At 31.2% G+C, this 24,760-nt stretch overlaps 1 protein-coding gene across 2 annotated transcripts; it reads left to right on the top strand.

Moving 5' to 3' along the window:
- The first annotated feature begins 22 nt into the window (after positions 1-22).
- On the top strand, positions 23-24,386 carry LOC143080560 (transport and Golgi organization protein 6 homolog). Of its 2 annotated transcripts, none has more exons than XM_076256456.1 (17): positions 23-119; positions 5,160-5,265; positions 6,045-7,060; positions 7,654-7,798; positions 9,638-9,762; positions 11,278-11,440; positions 12,104-12,180; positions 12,662-12,774; positions 13,455-13,640; positions 15,384-15,483; positions 16,180-16,365; positions 17,025-17,150; positions 19,432-19,605; positions 21,515-21,989; positions 22,360-22,511; positions 23,340-23,453; positions 24,187-24,386. In XM_076256456.1, the coding sequence occupies exons 2-17, from the start codon at positions 5,175-5,177 to the stop codon at positions 24,367-24,369; spliced, it is 3,426 nt and encodes a 1,141-aa protein (XP_076112571.1). In that variant the 5' UTR covers positions 23-119; positions 5,160-5,174; the 3' UTR covers positions 24,370-24,386. The 2 variants fall into 2 exon arrangements, with proteins under 2 accessions (XP_076112571.1, XP_076112572.1); XM_076256457.1 differs by lacking the exon at positions 23-119 and adding an exon at positions 2,139-2,279.
- Positions 24,387-24,760: the final 374 nt, after the last annotated feature.

Genomic DNA, 24,760 nt, shown 5'->3' with positions numbered 1-24,760 from the left:
TTTTATGGATAAAGTAAAATATAAACAAGGCTGGATCGAACACGTGTTTCTTGTCATCCTGCATAAAATTTAATTTAATTTTATTTTGATCTGACATCAAGACGACAACAAAGTTATAAGTAACCAAATTAAAGTAGTTTCTGATTAAATAATGCATATAAAATATGTTTAATAACAACAGTTGAAAAGTAAACTGTATTGATAAAAATATATTTTTAGAGTGTTGCAAAGTAAACATAAAACCAAGTGACTGTTTGTTAACAGGTTAAGGAAGTCTTAATTTACAAGTCTTTGATAGCGTCTTTTTACAACAAAATACCACAGAACACTCAAAATATACCACAGGACTACACGACAAGTCTAATAACACTACTGAAATATACAACAGAACATTGAAATGTCTTTATTAAATGCAAATCTAATAATCATAGAGAATTATGAATTATATTATTTCTTTTATACTGAAAGGTTACACTGGGAATCGGATGCAGGTCGTTTTGTAACTAGACCAAATTAAAGTAGTTTCTGATTAAATAATGCATATAAAATATGTTTAATAACAACAGTTGAAAAGTAAACTGTATTGATAAAAATATATTTTTAGAGTGTTGCAAAGTAAACATAAAACCAAGTGACTGTTTGTTAACAGGTTAAGTAAGTCTTAATTTACAAGTCTTTGATAGCGTCTTTTTACAACAAAATACCACAGAACACTCAAAATATACCACAGGACTACACGACAAGTCTAATAACACTACTGAAATATACAACAGAACATTGAAATGTCTTTATTAAATGCAAATCTAATAATCATAGAGAATTATGAATTATATTATTTCTTCTAACTGAAAGGTTACACTGGGAATCGGATGCAGGTCGTTTTGTAACTAGTTGATTTGTAACTTACTAGGTCGTTTCGTCCCTAAGACTTTTTGTAACCTTATATCAATATATAATAATAATATAAGTCGTAGGTTAGTTAAAAAATAATAAAAAGACCTATCGATGTACATATATATTTATATTTATTTATTAAAAAATTGAATGCCCATAATTTTACACTTAAAGTACAGTTTTGCACACATGCGAATAGAACAGAAGAATTTAAATTGTCCATCATCATTTAGATGTACCCCGTCTTTATCAAAAGTATAAAGTCGTCTGCCACGTGCTTTGATGTCTCCAATACTTGACACCACTCATCTTTATGTTGCTGAGTTCTTATTAATCTTCTTTTTTTTTTTTTATCATAAGTTGTTTCTTTCATGTTTCTTGTTTTTAGTCTGACGATATTGGAGCCTATAACTACAAAAGGAACACCTAAGCGCTTGACATCTTTTGCGAGTTGTACAACCTCTAAGGCTGTGTGTGATGCAGATAATTTGTCACATATTTCATTCTCTGCAATCTGTATGAAAACAAAGTCTGGTTTAAATTTTTTCACTACATATATGTATGTGGAGATCAAAATGTCTCAATGACTTTACTTTTCTCCCACCTACCCTGTGAAGCTTTGTTTAGACAGAACTTGATATGCCAGTATAAACATGCAAAGAACAACAAAGTGATGTCTCTTAAACTAATAAATTTAAACTAACACTTTATAACCATATATATAACTTCACCAGGTACGAAACGTCTCAGTTACAAATCAACCTAGTTACGAGTCGACCAGGTATGAAACGACCAGGTTACGAAACGACATGCATTCGTTACACCAATGACATAAGGATTATGAAACATGTTAAACTGGATGAGATAAAAATTATCATAACTTTTTTGTTATTTGGCATTTTTATTTTTACATTTGAAGATTGACATGTTTGACAAATTTTTGAGACACTTTAACTAATGCATTGTTTTAAAAAATAGTTTTGAGCAAAGTTTTATTAGATATGTTGTTTAACAGTAAAAACTTTATATAAAAATATTTTGATTTATAAATAATAGGCCATTTAAATTAATTGATAGATTTTCATCCCCGCACGCCCCTCTGAAATCGTCCCGCTCCAATTTTTTTTATTTTGAAAAATTTACGATTTCCGGATTTTGGGCATTTCCGTTACCTGTAACCGTCAATAATTTCGTTTCATTTGAACTTCCTGTTTCAAATTTCGGTTTTCATATTTCTTGTTTCGAGTACTTTAAAATGATTTCGTTGATAAATTCTGCTGCTCAATGATGACAATATCATCTACGGAAAATAGAGATAGATTACCAGAAAGGCATGAAATATTCGGGTTACGAGTAATACGCTGTGTCCAAGAACGCAAATCAGGGTATGTCACAAATTGGAAATTTCTGGCATCAGAAAACCGTGGTTTTTTTTATAAATAAAACATTGACTTTGTGTCAGCAAATTTGGACTCTGAAAGATTTCAAAAGCGCAAGAAAAAAACATAAATGGATTAAAGAAACTGACAAAAGCACGAACTTGTTAGATCTATGACCGTATATTGAGTTTAAAAAGTCGGCAAACAAACACATTGTGTCATAGAAAGCCCTTAGATTTATCCATGGCTATTGTTTTTGTTTTAAAATACAAAATATCCTTAAAAGAGTCATTAAACAACTTCATGTTTTACATTGTAATTATATTTGCTTCAGTCTTGCATAACTTGAGAATCTTAAAAGCACAACCCTGCTATTGCCAACACTGTTTGAGTTCTTATTTTATTCATATAATACTTGTGTTGCATACCATTGCATTTGCATAATTTTATGGGGACTACAAACCATCGCTTAAAAAGTAGTCCAACTGAACAGAGAATTCCTCCATGATTTTACTGTTTACTGGAAATAGGTTTCTATATTAACTAAGTAGCAATTGCATGTAGAACAGTCGTTGCCAATCAGAGATATTTATTTTAAGAATTTGAAAAATTATGCATGATTCTTTATACATGTTTACACATGTATATGGTATTAGCTAATTATAACACTTGTATATATATAAAGTTCAGGTCACAAGAAGGTTTCATATTAATATAAAATTTAAAAAATAAAATCCTCCCACCCGCCCTATTTTTTCAAAACTTTGGATGAAAATCTACTAATTAATTTTAGTTGGCCATACATGTTTTTCTACAATTTTTTTTTTTATCTTACAGATTTTAGTAATTCACGCTATGAATAATCATATTGACTTGATTGGCAGAAAGAACCACTATTTCTCATGTCAGTCAGGGGTACTACTTGTACAACAAGTTATTTTTAATTACTTGAAGAAGTAATATTAATATACTTATATAAGTAAATTTGTAGGATACTTATACAAGTGAATTTTATTTACTTGTATAGGGAAACAAAAATATTGGCTGAGTTATGTCCCTTAGACATTCAGATATTTTTACTTGTAGAAGAGATTATTCAAGCATTATTTATTTACTTATATGTGTATATTTTTTTTTTACTTCTTCAAGTAAATAAAAATAAGTTGTACAAGTAGTACCCCTGACTGCATGTGTAATTACATTTTTCTGTTTAAAAACTTTAATTAATAAACCTATAAGACAATACTTTTAATTTTTCACCTAAAAGGATGGTTATCATTGGCTCACATTTTAATCTTTAATTTTATTTAATATAAAAGTTGTATTCTTGAAATTACTTGACAATAATTAGAACAGGAAGACTGCTGTCATCATTCTATTTTTTATTGCCACCTGACAGAATATATTTAAGGTAAATTAATTCAGTTAAATGTATTTGATGTCTCAGGTGTTAAAACTTAAACATCATGTTAATTGGCTTGATTGGTGATTAAGGCAAGTGCCAGTATTGGTAAATTTGATTAAATTTTGGTACTTTAATTGTCACTGAACTTGCTTAAGGTCAGTGGTTAAATTCTTACATCTTAACCTATTATTATTTTAATACATAGATCTTATTAAATGAAACCTCCTTTTAATGTACATTTTATTCATATTAAAAGCAAATTCAAATGAAACATAATTTTAAATATAAATAAAACTAAGTCACATACTTAAGTGAATATACTTGTATGGTAGAATATTTTGTAATAAAAAGGTCCATGTAAATATGCCATGCATGACATTTCTATTGTTTATTGTTTATTTATATGTGCTGTACATATGTTGGAAATTTTGTTTTATCATTTTAAAATTTTTTTAAGTTAAGGGAAAACTCCATATATATTTGGAGGTGCTCCTAATTAAAGGAGGCTTATACCAAGAAGAAGAAGGTCAACATTAATTTAGGACTAAAAAATATAGAACTACATGTAAATGCTGCATATACCAGTTTTTTTTCGATATAAAGCTTCAGTTGAACCAAACACAGTCATCTAACTTGATCTTGAACTTGAACTTCTATACAATTAAAAAACACACTTATACTATGCTATTATTCAACTGAAATAATACTGTCCTGTGACAACTTCAGATATCTTTTTAAAAGTATTTGATTGTTTATTGTAACAACTCTTTAACATAAAATTAATAAAAAAAAAAGGGAAGAAAAATAAAATTGGTTACCAGAATTAAGTTACTTATTCATGTTAATCATGTTAATGCATCTGAACATTTTCAAAAATGAATTAAAAAGCACAAAACAAATTGAAATGTTTTAAGAATATAAATTTCACAAATATAAATAATCTTAATTATGATCCCAATTATTAGCCATTCAGTTGGGGGCATAGCAAAAGTGAGTCGACCCATAGTAGAAAAATTAAATTTATTTGAATTATAAATGCAAATTATAAAAAGAATGAACAATACCACACTAATAATGTCTGAAATATTTATATTTCTAAGTTCTGTGGTAAAAAGACGCTCCCTCTTGATTATAACTTCACAGAAAGTTTTCACAATTTTTTTTTATCATTAATGACTATTTAATTAAAAAATTTTAACATTCAGTTTTGAAAGCATTTTCACTTCATCTTTTGATTATTAATATCTATATCTGTATTTCCCGCTTCTGTATAAGGATGGGTACGTCCCAGATTTATTTCATCTGTTGTGTGTTCACAAGTTTGTCTTTCTTGCTGACCAAGACCTGTATTACTCATACTTGAATCATGGTAATATCATGATGTTTTATAGTATGTACTATGATTATGTTGTTTAAACTTGAAACTTTAAAATTATATCTATCAAACAAATTATTCATTTACATTTAATTATATATTACAGAATATCAAGTTGAAGATGGATAGCACACTTTCTGATCCAGGTTTAGTTTTAGAAGCTCTGAAACATCTGACAACACCAGCTTCACAAACTCAAAATACTGACAATGGTAAGATGGGTTGATTTGTCAAATTTATTTATTGTAGGACTATTTACATGACCAGAAACATATGTTCCCAGCACAAATTCACATTTCCCTCTATGGTAATAATTATGATTGTTTGATTGGTGTTTAATGCCACTTCCAACATTATTGTGCTATTTTGTGGTGGTCGGTTTTTATTTGTGGAGGAAACTGGAATGATAATAAGTTTAATGTTCTGATACAAACTTAAGTGGCATTCTTTTTGATACCTTGATATTCAGGACAGTTAGTATAGTTAAAATGAAAGATGAAAAAATGGTGATGTGTTGCATTTGTCAATGATATACATGTACATTATTTAATGTGTCAGATAATAGTAAGGGGAGATAAATCAAAGGTAGATCCTTTAAATTTCACATGTGAGCATACATTTGGAAACATGCAAAAAATACTAGTTACTCTTCTAAACACAAATGCCATGAATGACTTGCAAAGGAAGCACACTTTATAAGAGAATTTCAACCGAAATTAAACTGATTTTCTTGAACATAGTGAATTAATCTATTGTGGTAATGAACATCATTAAAGTTACCAACAGCTGTGTTTCCATTGATTAAATCTTCACCTTAAGATTCCCAAAAGGCATGAAGGGATGAAGGGGTATGTGACATTATTTAAACAAACTTTAATTATTTGATGTGAAAAAAGTCTTTGCGAATCATATACATTCTGTGCACTGTATTAGTTGACTTTTGTTATATATATAATATCAAACTGCACTAAAACTTTTATTTCAATTTCAGATACAAGTAATCTGAACACTTTTGATCTCCTGCTGAATTCATGCATAGATAAGTTTTTCCATGAAATCAAGAAAGACAAGTTCCATGAACTTAATGCATACTTTAAAAACATTGGTCACACAGAGACAGTGAAAACAGGATTTGAACTCAGATGGACTTTTACTTGTCTATGTTTAAAAGTGTTAGAATTACTTTGTTCATCCATAGAAAAAACAATGATCATTTTTCAGAAAGAACAGGAAGCAAAACTAGCAAGCCAAGGGAGTGAACTGAAACCATCTCAAGCTCCTCCCCTGTCTCCTGACACTTTAAGTGTAGCACAGCAGAAAACAGTTTTGACAACCATTCAGTTTATCATAGTCCTTGGGATAAGTCCTTACTTACAGGAAGGGGTAGGACTGCAAGCGACCCAACGATCAGGGTTTTGGGAAGTGATTGACCTTCAAACAAAAGATAAAAATATTGATTGCATAGAAAAAGATTTAAGAATGATTAAATGTCTTCACGTTTTATTGAAATGCTGTAAAATTGAGAGTTTAGGAACCTTAATTCTTTCAAGACATTTGGGAGATATTCTTGCCACTCTGTTGCAACTTGTTAATGGACAAAAAATAGTGCAAAATCAAGCAAAGCCTTCACAAGAAACTAACAGTGCAGAAAAAACACAATCACATGATTTGAATACTGAAAAGAATGCAAGCAAAATGTCATCAGAAAAATGGACACCTGCAACCGTTGTAGATATGACTCTCAGTGGACAGATTGGTCAAGGCACTAGCAAAGTCCAAGAAAAACAAATCTGCACTGGAAAAGTTTCTGACACTAAAATTTCAGAGTTGGAATGTGAGTTAGGAAAAAACAAAGTACAAGAAAACAAAAGAAGTGTTTTATCCAAGGAAGATGTAGACTTTTGTGAGAAAAGTTTGAGCAATTTACTGGAGAAAATCAGTCAGCCATTGCTTGTGAGGGAACTTATGGTGTTACAAGGAGGCCCTGGTAAACAGCCAGTACAGAAGGTCTAAAATCAACATTTTTTTATACACCTAATCAATAAATAGGATAAAGTGTTGTAATTCAACATGTTCAAATAAAAGGCCTCAGATCACGATTCTTTTTACAATTTGTTGTATAAATGTATTTTTTCCTAATAGTCAAATTACACCAGTTCAAACTTGAAATAAATTTTACTGCTTCAAGACCAAGAAAACAGTAGCAAGAAAACTCCAGAAAAAATACCCCATATGATACACAGGAACTATATTCCCTGGTCATGAACAAAGAGAATTAATTGTGGTCTTAAGCCAATAACGAGGAAACTAAGACATTTAAAAAAAAATCATTAATTTTTAATTTTAGTACTCAAGCATTTAAAAACTTTGACTCTGTAGTAGGTTTATAAATTATATTAAATTGAAATTCATCCTTTAATTTTCAAAGGTCAGAAAATGGAAATCAAAGTAGATATTATATGTATTTGATAGAAGAGCATTGATGTATTAGCGAATGATTAATTACCTTTTTATTATTTACAGTTAATTGTTCAGATACTAAAATGGCATCGAAGTAACTATGCTGATAATGATTTCTATATTATGTATATGTATTTCAGGGTGACGGAGTGAACCGACAGGTTAAACCAATACTGATTAAGGCACCAGTTTGGTTAAGGAAGATCTGTGGCCAGTTGCTTACTGGTATTCTGATGAAACCACAAGGTGTTCACCATGTTTTACATGGAATGCTGGGTAATGCAGGTATGACTAAATGAAATAAATTAAACTTAAACTGCTTTGTTTTACAACATGCATAACTTTAAATCTTTCAATCATATAATAGATTGATTTAATTTGACTCAATTTTAGTGTTACACTAATATATCTGTTACTGTGAATCAGAGCTCCAGATAAGCTGCGTATTGGCGTGATCACACAATACAAATAATTAAAAAACCCAATGCAATTGCCCATTGCAGGGTTCAATAACCCAATTAATTCAAAGGAAAACCCAATTATATGCCCAATCCATGAGTTCTCAACCCTTTAATTGGCTACTGTTTGTGTTATTTACCCTTATCTGTTTACAGTCGTCGCGTAAATCTATGTTTATAATATTTATAATTGGAAATTTCCTTTCAATCTATAAATAGATCCCTGCATCAAGTAGCTGAAATGGGTTCCTGTTGGAGTTTTCCGTTGCTCAATAGGTAGGTACACGTGTTTTTGAAAACATTTCGGTCTTCTCTGCGTTTATCCAATTAGCGTGTGTCATTTGGCATATTTTTTTTGCATTGCTCGAGATTTATCATAACATACATTGAATTAAAACGAAAGTGAATGTCTGGTAAAAATATTAGATAGAAGCATGTTTTCTGCTTCTTTTGAAAAGCTGAGGGAAAGTTATGATAACAAGACTCAGCCAGTGTTTTAGGAAGCGTCCATCGAAAGCACGGGCGTGTGTGCATACCTTCTAAAGAGAACATTGCTAATAAACACGGGGTTTCGTCAAAAACGAAATCAGTTGGAAAAGTGAAAGGCCAAATCAATTATGACATGATAAAGCATGAGAAACCAAAAGTTCTAATAAAAGACAACTAAACCCAGATTTATATAAATTGAATAAACCAAAAATATTCAAGTATAATTAGAGTTTATGTAGTATTTTTTTTTTTCATTTTACGGTTAATTAATGAATACACACACAGGCACTGGTCTCAGAATTTATTATATAAAGGTGCAAGACGAGTGCCTGTGAATACACATATCCGTTTTTGTGAGAAAAAACAAAACTGGCAGAAGGTTTGGAACGGGACACAAATTAAACCTACAATTGCTCCTCAGTGAATAAACCAAATAAAACAGCTAAACAAAGAAAGAAACATATTTAAGATGGAAAAAAATCTGGGGTTGATATTGCCTTAATATTCAATATTGTGTTGATGAAAAAACCCAATACATTCAGGAGCTTGGTGGTGAAAACCCCAATTTGATATTAACATGAGGGGTGAATTGGAATTGATAATGCAATTAAAAAACTTTATCACCCAATTATATAAGAAAATGGTGGGTAAAAAACCCAATTTCTGAATTCTTATCTGGAGCTCTGGTGAATTAATTTATTTTCGTGGGTGCAATGTACCAATATGTGTGAATTACAGAAAATTTGCCTTTTTGTGGGTATTGTGTATTCATTATTATTCGTTGGATACCAATTTTCGTGGATTTCGTTGGAACAGGTGAACCACGAAATTGATATCAAATTTTCTATAGGCTTGTATGCAGATTTCGGCACGAAATTGAATATCCAAGAACATGCAAGTTTTCCGCAATCCACGAAAAATTGGTGCCCACGAAAATAAATGAATCCACAGTATGTGATTTCTTGGTTTTGCAAATGTCTGCAGAAAACCTGATAGAAAATTTGTAATATGTTGAACATTTGAATTTTATGGCTCACCATTACCCATGAAAACAACGAAAATTGATATCTAACAAATATTAATATATCCACTGTATAGCTTGTATCTCTTAACTCACAGTAATTCTCTAATACATTATTAACAATACATTATTAACAGGCTAAATTGTTTTTGTTAGTTGCTGATGTCAGTGGTAATCTGATAGCTGATTGGAGGAGATTTGATGCTGTTGCCAAGGTTATAGCAAGTTGTCCAAAAATGTCTTCATCTACTGAAGAATACTACAAACTAGTCTCACCTCAGGTATATATACATCAAGAATTTTTAATAAATTATACATATAGAATAACTTTTTACACAATGGTACAGAGTTAGGACATTGACTTTTTTAACACCTTGTCCTTCTATTGACAATAGTATTTTACTTTTCAAAAAGGGTGAAAAAAACACTTGTTCAAATTATTATATGACCGCAAAAATTAAAAATTTTTTGGTCGTATATTGGTATCACGTTGTCGTCGTTGTCGTCCTTGTCCTCGTCGTCGTCGTTGTCTGAATACTTTTGGTTTTCGCACTATAACTTTAGTTTAAGTGAATAGAAATGTATGAAATTTAATCACAAGGTTTATGACCATAAAAGGAAGGTTGGGATTGATTTTGGAAGTTTTTGTCCCAACCGTTTAGGAATTAGGGGCCAAAAAGGGCCCAAATAAGCATTTTCTGTGTTTTCACACTATAACTTTAGTTTAAGTAAATAGAAATCAATGAAATTTTGACACAAGGTATATGACAACAAAAGGAAGGTTGGGATTGATTTTGGGTGTTTTGGTTCCAACTGTTTAGGAATTAGGGGCCAAAAAAGGGCCCAAATAAGCATTATTCTTGGTTTTTGCACTATAACTTTGGTATAAGTTAATAGATATCATTGAAATTTTAACACAAGGTTTATCAACACAAAAGGAATGTTGGGATTGATTTTGGGAGTTGAGATCCCAACTGTTTAGGAATAAGGGGCCAAAAAAGGGCCCAAATAAGCATTATTCTTGGTTTTTGCACTATAACTTTAGTATAAGTAAATAGAAATCATTGAAATTTAAACACAAGGTTTATGACCATAAAAGGAAGGTTGGGATTGATTGTATTTAAATGAGTAGTTATTGTTGCAAACTCCATTAGAAATTTGAATTGAGATCAGTTTTGGAATAAGGGAAAGGGGCATGTGAAAAAAAAAATTGGGTGGGGGCGGAGGGGGGGGGGGTTCAATTTTTCTCATTTCAGATTTCATAAATAAAAAAGAAAATTTCTTCAAACATTTTTTTTAGAGGATTAATATTCAACAGCATTGTGAATTGCTCAAAGGCAAACAAAAATTTTAAGTTCATTAGACCACATTCATTCTGTGTCAGAAACCTATGCTGTGTCAACTATTTAATCACAATCCAAATTTAGAGCTGAATCCAGCTTGAATGTTGTGTCCATACTTGCCCCAACTGTTCAGGGTTCAACCTCTGCGGTCGTATATAGCTGCGCCCTGAGGGGCATCTGGTTTACTCCTAATTTAGAATTTTTTAACAGCGGTTTCGGATGCGAAATCAATTTCATTGTGTTCAGTCATTTGGTATTTATCTAAAATACCAAACAAACGTGTCCAAAGTGGAAATTCCTAATTTAGTTTTTCCTGAATCCCTTGTATGTTTATTACACATGAATATGTATTTAGTCATATTTAGTCTTTCCTGAATCCCTTGTATGTTTATTACACATGAATATGTATTTAGTCATATTTCAGCACATATTGAATATTCTTCTATTTTGCAGATACTCTCTTTACTTCACCAACCCAATAAACAGATAGCCAAACACTTTCTACGTGTAGCCTGTAGTACTATTGTAAATATGTCCACCAGTTCCCCTGAGTTGACTGAGAAGTATATCATCAAACCTCTGCTAAAGCCAATTCTGTCATGTACACAGGATAATGGTAAGCACAAGGCAATATTTCATGGATACATAGGTCTGATAATTGACATAAGTAATTTCAGATATTGCTTTGTTGCATGTAGGAACATATTTTGCCATGTTAACAGGGTTTGGAAAGAGATTTAATTTTACAGACTATCATCTTTCTACATACAAATTTCTTTTAAATGAATAATTTTGTAATATAGTGTTTGTAATGGTATTATAAAAGACATTATTCAGAATGTTGATATATATCCTTCGTAAAATATGTCAACCAATTCTCCTGACTTGGCTCAGAGATATGTAAAATAATCATTTGAAAATTTGGCAAGCTTTTATTATGGACATGTCTCTACTTAATACCAAAAAGGCAATGCAAAAATAAAAAAAAAATTAATTTGAATAAACTTTAAACCAAGTTTTAGGTAGGTTGACTCCAGGGGTTAGACTGCTATGTTTGAAAGATATACAGATTATAGGAATAGCTTGATATTAAGAAGAATATCTTTTAAAGAGTTAAAACCATTTATTTTACTCTTTAGAATTTAAATATTCTGACAGTATATTCTACTACTAGATACACAGTATATTTAGTGAATTATTCCATATATAACAATGTTTTATTATGGAAAACAAAATATAGTTTGAATATTTATTTGAATATCCATTAAATGTTTCACAGTTTATGAGATCAGCGACACACAGAAGATTATTGTTGACGAGCAGTCTTTATCACTTTGTATTGAAGATATTCACAAGGTAAGCAACAGTTATGTATTTAGAAATTTTTTCCGGAGCACCTGAGATCACCCCCATTTTTTTGTTGGCCATGGTTGTTTAGTCTTTAGTTTTCTATGTTGTTTCTTGTGAACTATTATTTGTCTTTTTCTTTTTTAGCCATGGTGTTGTCAGTTTATTTTCGATCTATGAGTTTGACTGTCACTTTGGTATCTTTTGCTCCTCCTTTATAAGATTTTCGTCCTATTTAAGGGAAGAATGAGAGTTCTATACATACAATATCCAGTTTTTGTTACTGTCTGATGAAGAATTATGACCATCACTGACAATTATTGATCCTGATTTGGTCCATTTCAAATTTTCTCTACGGTATATAAATAAAAATTATTTGAAAAATTTAACTGAAACAAAAACAACTTTTCATCATTTTGTTTTTATTACCATTCACCTGTTCTTTGTTTTTTTATACATTAACCTATTCTAAGTTTTATAAACATTTCAGGTTTTTGTGGCTTGTACAGAACCTAACAGTACGTTGTGTACCTACCTTACACCAGTGTTACAGCCATTATTTCAACTATACTGTTTTTCACAGCAAGGAATTTCACATCTCAAGTATGCATAATCTTTCAACTGTCCACATTTTGATATTTGATTCATCTAATCTTTATGAACCTCCTGATTGTGTTAGAAAACATGTTAAAGAGACTCTCAGATGCAGTGCAATCTGTTTTAACAATTTTTTTCTGTTTTATAAAGATGGTTGATAAACATAAAAAAGGAATATAATAGCTGCATAATTTTATCTACTAACATTAGAACATTTAATTTAAGATTTACTATTTATATCTGCTTTAAATCTGAGATAACAGGACGAAAGTATTTCAGATATTAGGACTTCACAGTACCGTGACACTTTAAATTTCATCATTGAAAGCTTGTTTATTAAAGTTTTAATATTTGGACAATCGGTTCTTGATTACAAATAAATCGTAGTATTTAATTTGTGGTTTCTTTTGTGATTTTATGCAAATCAGTACAAGGAGTTGCATCTTTTGGCCTAAAACTGAGATGCTTGTAAAATTGTAATTAAGGTATAGCAGTTAAAACATGATAAAAAATCTCATGGTAACTTATATTTTCAAAGCATTTTGAAGGAAAACATGACTCATTAACTAAAGGTTAATTGTAAATGAGGAGATTATGCCTTACGGTTAAGGTTAAGGTTTAAAGCTTTACAAATAATATTGTAAAATCTGATTCAAATTTTCATTAGTCCTTTTTTTATCTCATAGGTCAGCCATTCATGAAATTTTAACCACTAGTTTGAAGCAATACCCCAAAACCAAGTCTCTACAGTATCTACAGTGTTTGTTATTGGATACCCCATCTACACAGGACATGATCTATTTACATCCAAACCTTATGTGTGCTCCAGCCAATGGAGGAGGCATTGTTATAGTCACCAGAAAGAAGGATGAGTAAGTTATACCTTAACTAGAGTTAGTTCCCTTTGTTATTGGATACCCCATCTACACAGGACATGATCTATTTACATCCAAACCTTATGTGTGCTCCAGCCAATGGAGGAGGCATTGTTATAGTCACCAGAAAGAAGGATGTGTAAGTTATACCTTAACTAGAGTTAGTTCCCTTTGTTATTGGATACCCCATCTACACAGGACATGATCTATTTACATCCAAACCTTATGTGTGCCCCAGCCAATGGAGGAGGCATTGTTATAGTCACCAGAAAGAAGGATGTGTAAGTTATACCTTAACTAGAGTTAGTTCCCTTTGTTATTGGATACCCCATCTACACAGGACATGATCTATTTACATCCAAACCTTATGTGTGCTCCAGCTAATGGAGGAGGCATTGTTATAGTCACTAGACAGAAGGAAGAGTAAGTAACTATTTAACTAGAGTTAATTCCCCTGGTAAAAAGCTGACACTAAATGGTTTTGGCTGTTCAGTTTACATTCTTTTTGTTGTAATATTCCTAAACCTATTATATTCAAATTTGGTTCAACTGTTCACAAGCTATCCTTGGGAATTATTAAAAAAAAAGAATGTGTGAGAGGTTCCATGATCTTTTATTCTTTTAATACTGTGTATTTCTATTTCAAAAGATCAGCATTCCATTTTCTTAAACAAAGAACAATTTGTTATGATATAGGTAGACAATGAATGTCAAGCCTGCAACTTTTGTTGCTGAAAGCTTGACATAGGGATAGTGATTAAAAGCTTTATATTTTAGAAGGGGGTAGACCTGGATGCTTCATACTTTGTATATGGATGCATCATGTTACGAAGTTTTCCTCAGTCACATGTCCAATGTCCTTTTTTTTTTGTCATGGTTCAGCAACTAATTGAAATTTTTTTAGATTTTTTGTAATTATAAAATCTCTCTTATTATGTGTAATAGGATAACTATATTTGGTATGTGTGTACCTTGCAAGGTCCTCAGTTTTCACTTGACCATGACCTCATTTCATGGATCAGTGAACAAGGTTAAGTTTTGGTGGTCAAGTTTACATCTCAGATACTATAAGCAATAGGTCTAGTATATTCGGTGTATGGAAGGACTATAAGGTGTACTTGTCTAGCTGGCAGGTGTCATCTGACCTTTACCTCATTTTCATGGTTCAGTGGTTATAGTTAAGTTTTTGTGTTTTGGTCTGTTTTTCTTATACTGTATGCAGTATGAAATGATTGTGAGGTGTACATGTCAAGCTGGTAGATGTCATCTGACCTTGATTTCATTTTCATGGTGTAGTGGTCAAAGTTTTTGAGTTTTTAGTCTTTTTTTTCTAATACTATATGCAATAGGTCAACTATTTTTGGTGTAAAGAAATATATTATGATCTACATGTCAGTCGCACAGGTTTTATTTTACCTTGACCTCATTTTCACGGTTTATTGCTCAGTGCTAAGTTTTGTGTTTTGATTTGTTTGTCTTAAACTATAAGCATTAGGTAAACTATATTTGTTGTATGGAAGAATTGTTAGCTGTACATGTCTGCATGGGATTGTTCATCTGACCTTGACCTTATTTTCATGGTTCATTGGTCAATATTTAGTTTTCTTGGTTAATGTTAAGTTTATGTCACAGTTGAAGTAAAGCTTTATATTTAGGACTACATGTATCAACATGATATTAATGATAAGTAAAGAAGGCGAGAAATTTCAGCTTGTTCACTCTTGTTTTATATAATTCTAGGCAAGATATAAGTCAGAATTGCTCAGATGGTATTTTAGAGCTACTGAAAGACTTACAGACATGTGGTCTTACTGGAGATTTCTTCTTGTATATGATGAAGGTAAGCAGTTCATTCTATGTACAATATGTTAAACAGTTGAGCGTCCTGGTTTAGTTCAACATTTAAATTTATTTCTAAGACAATTGATATAATTTAAATACAATAATCAACTTGTGCAGTGCAACACATATCAATATATTGGTTCACACTCTTTCATGTTATGCATGACTGAAGATTTAGTAATTTGTACATTGCTTGGTCATGTTGGTAGTTTGGAATGATGTCGAAAAAATGTTATATTGAGGTTATTTTCTAAATTTTATTTAAACTTCCAAGTTTGATAATCCTTAAATTTTGAATGTACTAATGATGAGCAATAAAATAGCCTTTAAAATGGTGACCTTTAGATGTTAACATTCTATGTCCTTTGGTCTCTAGTGGATAGTTATCTCATTGTTCAATCATACCATTTCCTCTTTATTTATACTGTAATATATTCTGCTGTCATGTTAGGAAGACTGGGTTAAATTCCTTCATATATCCATATCATAGAAACCTTTATTGAAAATTCTTTGGGCTGTTCCATGAAAACAGTACATGAAACCCAATGATATAGGGGATTATTCCATTTTTAAAGTGGTTTCCTTGGGTACCATATATGTTTTAATGGAACAGCCATTACCTATATTGTCATAAATTGTGTAACTGTTTATATTTTGGACTATATCTGTACTACTGACAACTATTTCGTTTCAGGAATTGAGTAGTATAATCAAAGAAGAAATAACTGAACCATCAGTGCAGCTTCCACATGGTAGAAATGTCCTTGATAACGACCTTTGCAGTAAGAAGATCCATATCCTTAATTTATTGGCCAGTCTATGTGAAAGTATTGGTCCCTCATGTCTGACAAACACACAACAGACTCTGGATTTTGTAGAAGTAAGTATAAGATTCATAGAAAAAAATCTTTCCCTTTGTTTCATCAGTTTGGCATTTATATACATGACATCCTTTTTAGTAGAAAATGTATCGTATATAAAAATATGAAAAAACAAAGATACAAAATTGGAGAGCTGTGAGGATACAGTGGAATCTGTGTACACTCCCTATTGGGATTAATGGAGATGTGTCACTAATGTATTTTTACAACAATTTTAGACAAGGACAATCAATCCCCACCCAACACAAAGAATAACAAGAATTTGAAAAATATTTTACCAGCAGTGTATACTGTAAAAGCAGAAATTTTCGTGGAGGATTAAATTTCGTTAATTTCCTGGAAAGACTATCATCGAAACTATAACCCCCCAGAAAACTCAACATTCATGTAATATCACTTTCATTAATTTGAAACCATGAAATTAAATCTGAATGAAATCCTTTAAAGAGACAAATCCATGAAATTTTAACCCCTCGAAAATTAGTGTTTCAACAGTATTTATATGAAAGAAATATAGGGGTCAAATTATTATCTCATCCAATCACACCAAAAACATACACCAAAAGATATCTAGAGATTAATGTATAATTTTCAACAAAAGATCAACAACTGGAAAACTTTCCTGTTACCAATTTATACATATTCCATTTTAATTAAGGTTACGCTAGAGAGAGCAGTACAAGTTTTACAGGCATGTGATGATGAAACGACAACAGTGTTTGAGAATGAGACACTTACAATGGCCATGGGACTTATTACTTCTGTTCTCAGTGGAGGATTAAAGGTATATTATGATAGAAATAGTTTAACTTTCTTCATGATTTAAAATTTAATTGAATACATGTTTAAGGTAACTTGTCTGACTCTTGTGTCATACCTCTGGATTCTATGAAAGGACAGAATTCTGAGTTATATTTATATAATCAAACCAACGAAAGTATTCAGCAACACTGTAATCATCTACCACAAACTTAATGCCCATAAGCTGCCCTAAATATAAATAAAAAATGGAAGTTTATTTACTCAATTTCAATAATTAGATACTCTTGCAAATAGTTCCTATGCAAATCAAAATTGAAAAAAATATATTAAATCTTTATGGTACAAAGTAAATATGTAAGGCATCATGTTTAAACTGTTGTTGGGAGATTATGATAGTTTTTATTAACCTCTTCTGCCTGTGTATTAAGTAATGGAAAATAATTGAGTAACAGCTTGATATTGATTTGAAAGTGGATTTTTCTATTATTTTTCAATTGTATTTATTTATGGGGAAAAAAATCAATTTTAAGTTCATTTAAAATATGAACAACTTAATGTTGAAAATTCTTCAGTGGAAGCTATTAGTTAAGGTGAACAGGTAGCTTCACCTAAAGAGGTCAGAGTCAAACAGAAACATTACTTTTGTTGCTATCAAAATACGAAGAAAAAAAATGATAGAAGACCAAATAATGCCTCCTTTCTCATTTATAACTTACATTTAGTTCTTCTTTCTTACATACAGTTCAATTATCCTGTAAAAAAGATAAATAGTCCAGGAAACAACCTCTTTTTATAACTGGACATTTTATATTTATAAATGACACAGTGTATCATCGGTACAGGTACTAACCAAGTGGGCATGATCGATTTTGACCTGACACGGTAACGAAAATCTTTGTTTTGTTTTATCTTCATTCAGTGTACATTTCTCTTTCACTTTCCTCTGATTAACTTTTACATGTGCAAATTGTTGTGAGTGTCAACACCAACTTTCAATTTCGATACAGTTGTCAAGCCATTTACATGTTTTGTCTGAAAGAAAGCTAATACAGGGCAAAATTAATAGTTACCAATCATAAACCTACTTGTGATTACTCATTCCTTGAAACATTTTGGGTAATAAACAAGTGTAAAAATGAAGTTTTTGTGGACGGTGTACAGCAACTTAACTATGCACCGTACAGAAGGATTCATGTGGTCAGCTATACATCATACACAACGCTTCTTTTTGGAATAAAATTTTGAAAAATAACATATATATGAAAGATTTCAATGCCAATTATTGAAACAGCTATACTTATTACGCACACACAATGGCCTTCTATCAGAAAAAGAGTTGCAATGGATATAGAATCATATCGGATGAGACGAGCGCCAACTTCTTTGACAAGTATTTGTACATGTTTTTAGTAATCGTTCTTGTTTTGGGAAAATAATGAGACTTTTCTAATCATCAACTTACAACCAAATCATTTCTTAAAACAACAATTATGTTTAGATTGAAGTACACATTGATATTATGTGAACAAAACAAAGATTTTCGTTACCATGTAAGGTCAAAATCGATCATGCCCGCTTGATTAGTACCAATATCCGCTGTACTGATGATACACGGTAAATGATATTGAATAAAAAAAGAGGATTTTTTAAACAACCTAAAACAAAGATAATGTATCACTGGAATGTTTTAGGATTTTTTTCACATTTTTCAAAACTTTGGAACATACCGGTATTCATTATTTTATTTACATTTTATTTTTCAGTATATTTAAATGACCATTATTACATTGGTTTGAATGAATTACACTGATTTCCCAGTTAAATAAAAACCGATAATTTCACATGTGAAATAAACGTGGTTATTTCACTCTCTGACGTCATACAACAATAGGCGGTGTCAAGACGTCAATTACGGCGGATCAAAACAAATTGTGAATGCATTGAAAAAAGATATATTTCCTTACATGTTTTACATTATTTCCTTTAAAAAAAGCCATTTGCCAATGTAATAAAAAGAATAACTAATGTAAAGAATTCAAATATCGAAAAATATTCAACTCGTGATCGAACAACACTGAAAATTAACTCGTGCTCTACGGGCAGTCGTGAATTAATGTGTTGTTTGGTCACTCGTTGAATATTTTTCTCTATTTAAATTCTTCGATTAGTTATTCTATAATTCTCTACTGTTTGATAAATATTCTGTGCAACATATCAGTCAGCCTGACGATTTGTAAAGTCTTTGACCATTCAATAGCAATGAATAGTCAGATTATCTACAAGTCAAAATCTTATTTTTTCAGTGCACAGAGGAAGATAGAGAACATATGCAGAAATTGTTGCCATTATTACAAAGACTGGCTGATAGCCATCCTGATGTAGAAGTACAGGAGATGGCATCTGACATCAGGGTGGCCATAGCAACACATGGTGTCATCTGGTCAGATAGACTTTCAAAGTCCTCAAAGATTAAAAAGGTTTATAATTTTAACCGGGTTTTTGTGACAAAAATGTCGGTTTATTGATTTGGGGATGTACGGCGGGCGGTCGGGCGGTCGGGCGGGCGGCAACCAAATTTTAATATGTTGTTACTGACAACAAAATGAAGGTCAAGTTCAAGAATGACAATTTTGACTTTTACCGTTCAGGAGTTATGGTTCTTGAAAGATTGAAAAATGGTGTTTCCAGTTGTGTCCGTGCATTTACGCATGAACTGTTCAAGCAAAGCTTCCCAAATTTTAATATGTTGTTACTGATGACAAAATGGAGGTCAAGTTCAAGAATGACGATTTTGACGTTTACCGTTCAGGAGTTATGGTTCTTGAAAGATTGAAAAATGGCGTTTCCAGTAGTGTCCGTGCATTTACGCATGAACTGTTCAACCAAAGCTTCCCAAATTTTAATATGTTACTGATGACAAAATGGAGGTCAAGTTCCAGAATGACAATTTTGACTTTTACCGTTCAGGAGTTATGGTTCTTGAAAGATTGAAAAATGGCGTTTCCAGTCGTGTCCGTGCATTTTCTCATGAACTGTTCAACCAAAACTTTTCAAATTTTAATATGTTGTTACTGATGACAAAATGGAGGTCAAGTTCAATAATGTTGATTTTGACTTTTACCGTTCAGGAGTTATGGTTCTTGAAAGATCAAAAAATGGTGTTTCCATTCATGTTGTTGCATTTACTCATGAACCATTCAACCTAAGCTCTTTCAAATTTTAAATATGTTGATACTGATGACAAAATGGAGGTCAAATTTGATATTGACAATTTTCACTTTCACCGTTCATCAGTTATGGTTCTTGTGATATTGTCAGGACACAAATAAATGTTAATAAATCCGGTTTGCTGTCGTTGTGACAGCCTCTTGTTATTATGTGATATTAAATAAAAACGAATTATGCTGAAATCTTTTAGTGAAGGATTCTATATTGATACTTTATCAACTCTCATGCTGTTTCTTGCTTCTGTTGGTTTCTTGTAAATTTACATTCTTGCAAACTATTACATGTTTTTAGTTTTAGTGCATGATAAAAGACATCATTACATACTCAATGGCTTTATAGATGATGAAAAATTTAAATTTAGAATATACCTTCCAACTGTCACTATTTATGAGGGATTTCTCCCATGAAAGTTCCCAAATGGAAATTTTGAAAGAGAAATTTTGTCCACAATTTTAAACAAATCAGTTAATTTTACAAGGGCTATAGTCTTTTAAAAAAGTATGAAGAAGCAAACAAACAACATTAAGTTACATCTGAAGGCCCCTTTGAAGGTTTTTTAGGTCTGCAAGAGCCTCTTGCACGTAAAATCCACATGAACATTTTGAAAAGTTGGCCAGTATGTAGAAGCAGGAACTATTTCATTATTAACAATATATTTTGAAAATGTAAATTTTTTAGTGTGTATGAAAATTTTAAGGATATATAAGAAAAAAGTTGACTTTGCCAGATCCAACTGACCTGTAATGTACAGTAAAATAAAAGATATTCAATGATGACTGTCTGAAAACATGCACTTTACTTTATCCCCTACTGAACCCATTATGGCTACAATTTTAAAGCTATACTTGTTATAAAGTGGTTAATTGAATTGGCCATATCTGATGTAAGCAATAAAATCGTATCCTCTAATGAGGGCCCTCATGGGGTTTTTGATTATGTGATTACTTGGCCGTTTTTTTAATGATTATTTGATTATTAAGCCAAATATTTCATGATTATTTGATTACCTAGGACTGTATTTTTAGTTTATGATTATTTGATTACTAAAGATAAGCAAATATTTAATGATTATGTGATTATATTGGCAAAAAAATGGTGATTATGTGATTACTAGGACCCCCCCATGAGGGGCCTCTCTAATTGTGGTTCTGTTGATAGGGAAAATCTGAAGATTCACAGAAACTGGATGGAAAAACAACATCTAAAGGCAAACCTTTGATAGAAGTTTTAAATAGTCAGGACCTTGGTTCCAGTACACAGTCTCACAACCATTCAGAGGACAGAGAAACAAATTACTCCTCTTTTCAGGAGGCATTGAAAGAATTGTGTGACCCTTTGATCCCTATCAGAGGTCATGGGTTAATTTCATTATGTAAATTAATTGAGAACAAGGACAACGAAACCATGGAGAAACAAGAGGTGGTCCTGAAAATATTTGAAGAAAATCTTAGTCATCCAGACTCTTACTTGTATTTAACATCTGCTAGAGGCTTGTCATTATTGGCAAACAAATTTCCAGACCTTGTTATTCCAAAACTAACTTCTGAGTTTGCTGATTTTGATAAAAATGGAAGAAGTGTTGAACTTCGAATGAAGATTGGAGAATGCATAGTTCAGACAACTAGAAGATTGGGTAATATACAGCTTTTCAGTTAATAATACCTTAAATTTAAACACTGAGTTATTTATTGATATAATGTATAAAAATACTAGGCAAATACAAGATTAACAAGCTCCTAAACTGCTACATGGGTTTTTATTAAAAACCTTTGTAGTTCATAATTTTTTGGGGCCCTTTATAGCTTACTGTTTGGTGTGAGCCAGGCTCCATGTTGAAGGCCATACCTTGACCTATAATGGTTTACTTTTTATAAATTGTTACTTGGATGGAGAGTTGTCTTATTGGCACTCATACCACATCTTCCTATATCTATCTTTGTTAATTGAATACAGTAGATAGTCTTACAAGGAGTAAGAAAGTAACATTGGATATTTATTTTTAGGTAATATGGCGCCAAAATACAGAGATATTCTACTGCCTTCTATACTTAGTGGTGCTAGAGACAAAGATTCATTAGTCAGAGCTAGCAGTTTATCAAATCTTGGGGAAATGTGTAAAGTTATCAGATTTTCACTAGGAAATGTGATTCGTGAGGTACATGTTTTAACATAGGAAGATTTCATGATTAATGCAAGAATATTGCAAAATTCTCTTCTACATTCAGAAAAATGTCTGACATAGTAATGCAATAAAATATAAAGCACACAAAATAATGTTTCTAATATGATTATCATAAAGTTATGTTATACTTTCAATTAAGAATCATATTTTCACAAATTTTGAAACACCTATTTTTAAAAGTTATGACCGCATTGGACTATCACAACAATATTGACATAAAGCAAAAAAAAAAAAATATTGAAAACTTAATTGTATAAAGTAAGAGTATTCTCATCTTAAAACTTTGTTGATGAAACTACTTTGGAAACTATCATTTTAAGTTTTTGGTGGTTCTTTGTAAGTTATAAGTTAGCAAATTCATGAAAAAAAGAATTGAAAATGCATATGAAAGAGGTAAAAGGTCATCTAGAATGAAGATTTAACATTTTTTAAAAGATTAATCTAACATAAACTGGCATATAATATAAAAGAAATATGTTTTAGGTATATATCATTGAAACAGCAGTCCCAGAACTTAATTTATAAAAAAAACTTGAAAGACATTTAAAGGTCAATATTCAATACAGTCTTCATAAAATAGAACTGTGTATCTTGAAAAGTTATGAATTCTGTCAAATTCCACTTTATGTTTTTATTACTGAAGACAGATCTGACAATCCTTAAGTAACGAATTTATACAGCACTACAGTATTCAGTTACCCTGTAATTAATGTTATATTGCTATATATAGATATTTGAATGCTGCCAGAGTTTACTGAAGACAGATTTGATAACCCTGTAGTTAATGTTTTCTATCTTTAGATATTTGAATGCTGCCAGAGTTTACTAAAGACTGATGATAGTCCTGAAGTAAGAAAAGCTGCAGCAATGCTAACTACCATGCTATTACAAGGTCTGGGGAAAGATATGTTGCAGGTATAGTATAAATAAGTTAGTCCGATTTCAGGAAAAGTAAAGAAAAAAATCATATAAATGTGTTGTGAAATGAAATGGTATGTTGCCAGTATAACAACTGAATTAAATATGTGTGAGTCTTCAAAAGAAAACTTGTGACAATTGTGGTATTCAACTAAAATAAGTGGAAAAGGAAACGTATATGTTTTGCTGAAATTCTTATAAATCACTCAGATTTATAAAAATGAAACACAATTTCAATTAGTATTCTCAGATGCCCATCAAATCAAACAAGGAAATTATTATTGCCATGCACCCAGAAAAATGGGGAAAAACAGAAATTTTATTAGTGGTGCTCCCTGCCATAAAAAGGCTGTGAAACTAAAAATAATGAAAAAATTCCAGAAATTCCATGGAAAAAAAACAGAAGTCGAAAAAACAAATTGAATTACCCCCCAAGTGCTCATTGATTTTACCCTAAACAATTGGTATCCTTATGTTAAGCAGGTCCTCATTATCACATTTTGTAACACCATAGGAAAGGGGTGACTTGATAGAGGTGAATCCTGATCTTGATTTTTTTTTATATCCAATGCAAAAGTTAGTCTGACTAAAACATTCCATATTTTTAATATTTGTCTTATGGCAGTTAAGACTTAGTTATTGGGAGTTGTGGATAAACAAATCAAACATTTGAAGTAATAAAATCAGTTGCTAATGATATCGATCAGTATTGTTTTCTTTTTCTTTTCAGGTATTGGAATCTGTACTACGTGATCTTTATCATCTTCTGAAGTTGACATTGAAAACTGAGAAAGAGGAAAAGGTCAAAGATCACATTTTATTGTCCTTAAATGAGCTCGATGACATAATGAAAGATTATCTGTTTCCAAAACAGACATTAAAGAAAAAGATAATAGTTCTTGGTCAAACATAAAAAAAATATAAAATTTGTATTGCATTTCTTTTTATTTCTTTTACAGAAACTTTTTTCACAATTTTGCATATCAAAGATACATGGTGCCACACCTTTCTTAAGAAGCAAATAGAGTAACATTTTCCCTTAATCAACTGAGCATCTTATTTTGACCACAACGTTTTTTGGTATGAAAAATTATTAGAACAAAAAACAAAAAAGTGTTTTGTTCTTGAACAGCTGACTTTTTGACTAACAAAGGAAAATGCAACATGTACACATTACACCTCAGGTGAAAAATAATTGTATGTTTCTGTTTATTTACAGTTTTACATGTATTTTAATAAAAGAAGATGTGATATGATTGCCAATGAAAACACTCTACACAAGAGACCAAATGACACAGAAATAA

The sequence above is a fragment of the Mytilus galloprovincialis genome, chromosome 6 (genome assembly GCF_965363235.1).
Source record: "Mytilus galloprovincialis chromosome 6, xbMytGall1.hap1.1, whole genome shotgun sequence".
Taxonomy (NCBI): Eukaryota; Metazoa; Mollusca; class Bivalvia; order Mytilida; family Mytilidae; genus Mytilus; species Mytilus galloprovincialis.
The sequence above is the reverse complement of the archived record's forward strand: the minus strand, read 5'-3'. Positions and strand labels throughout refer to the sequence as shown.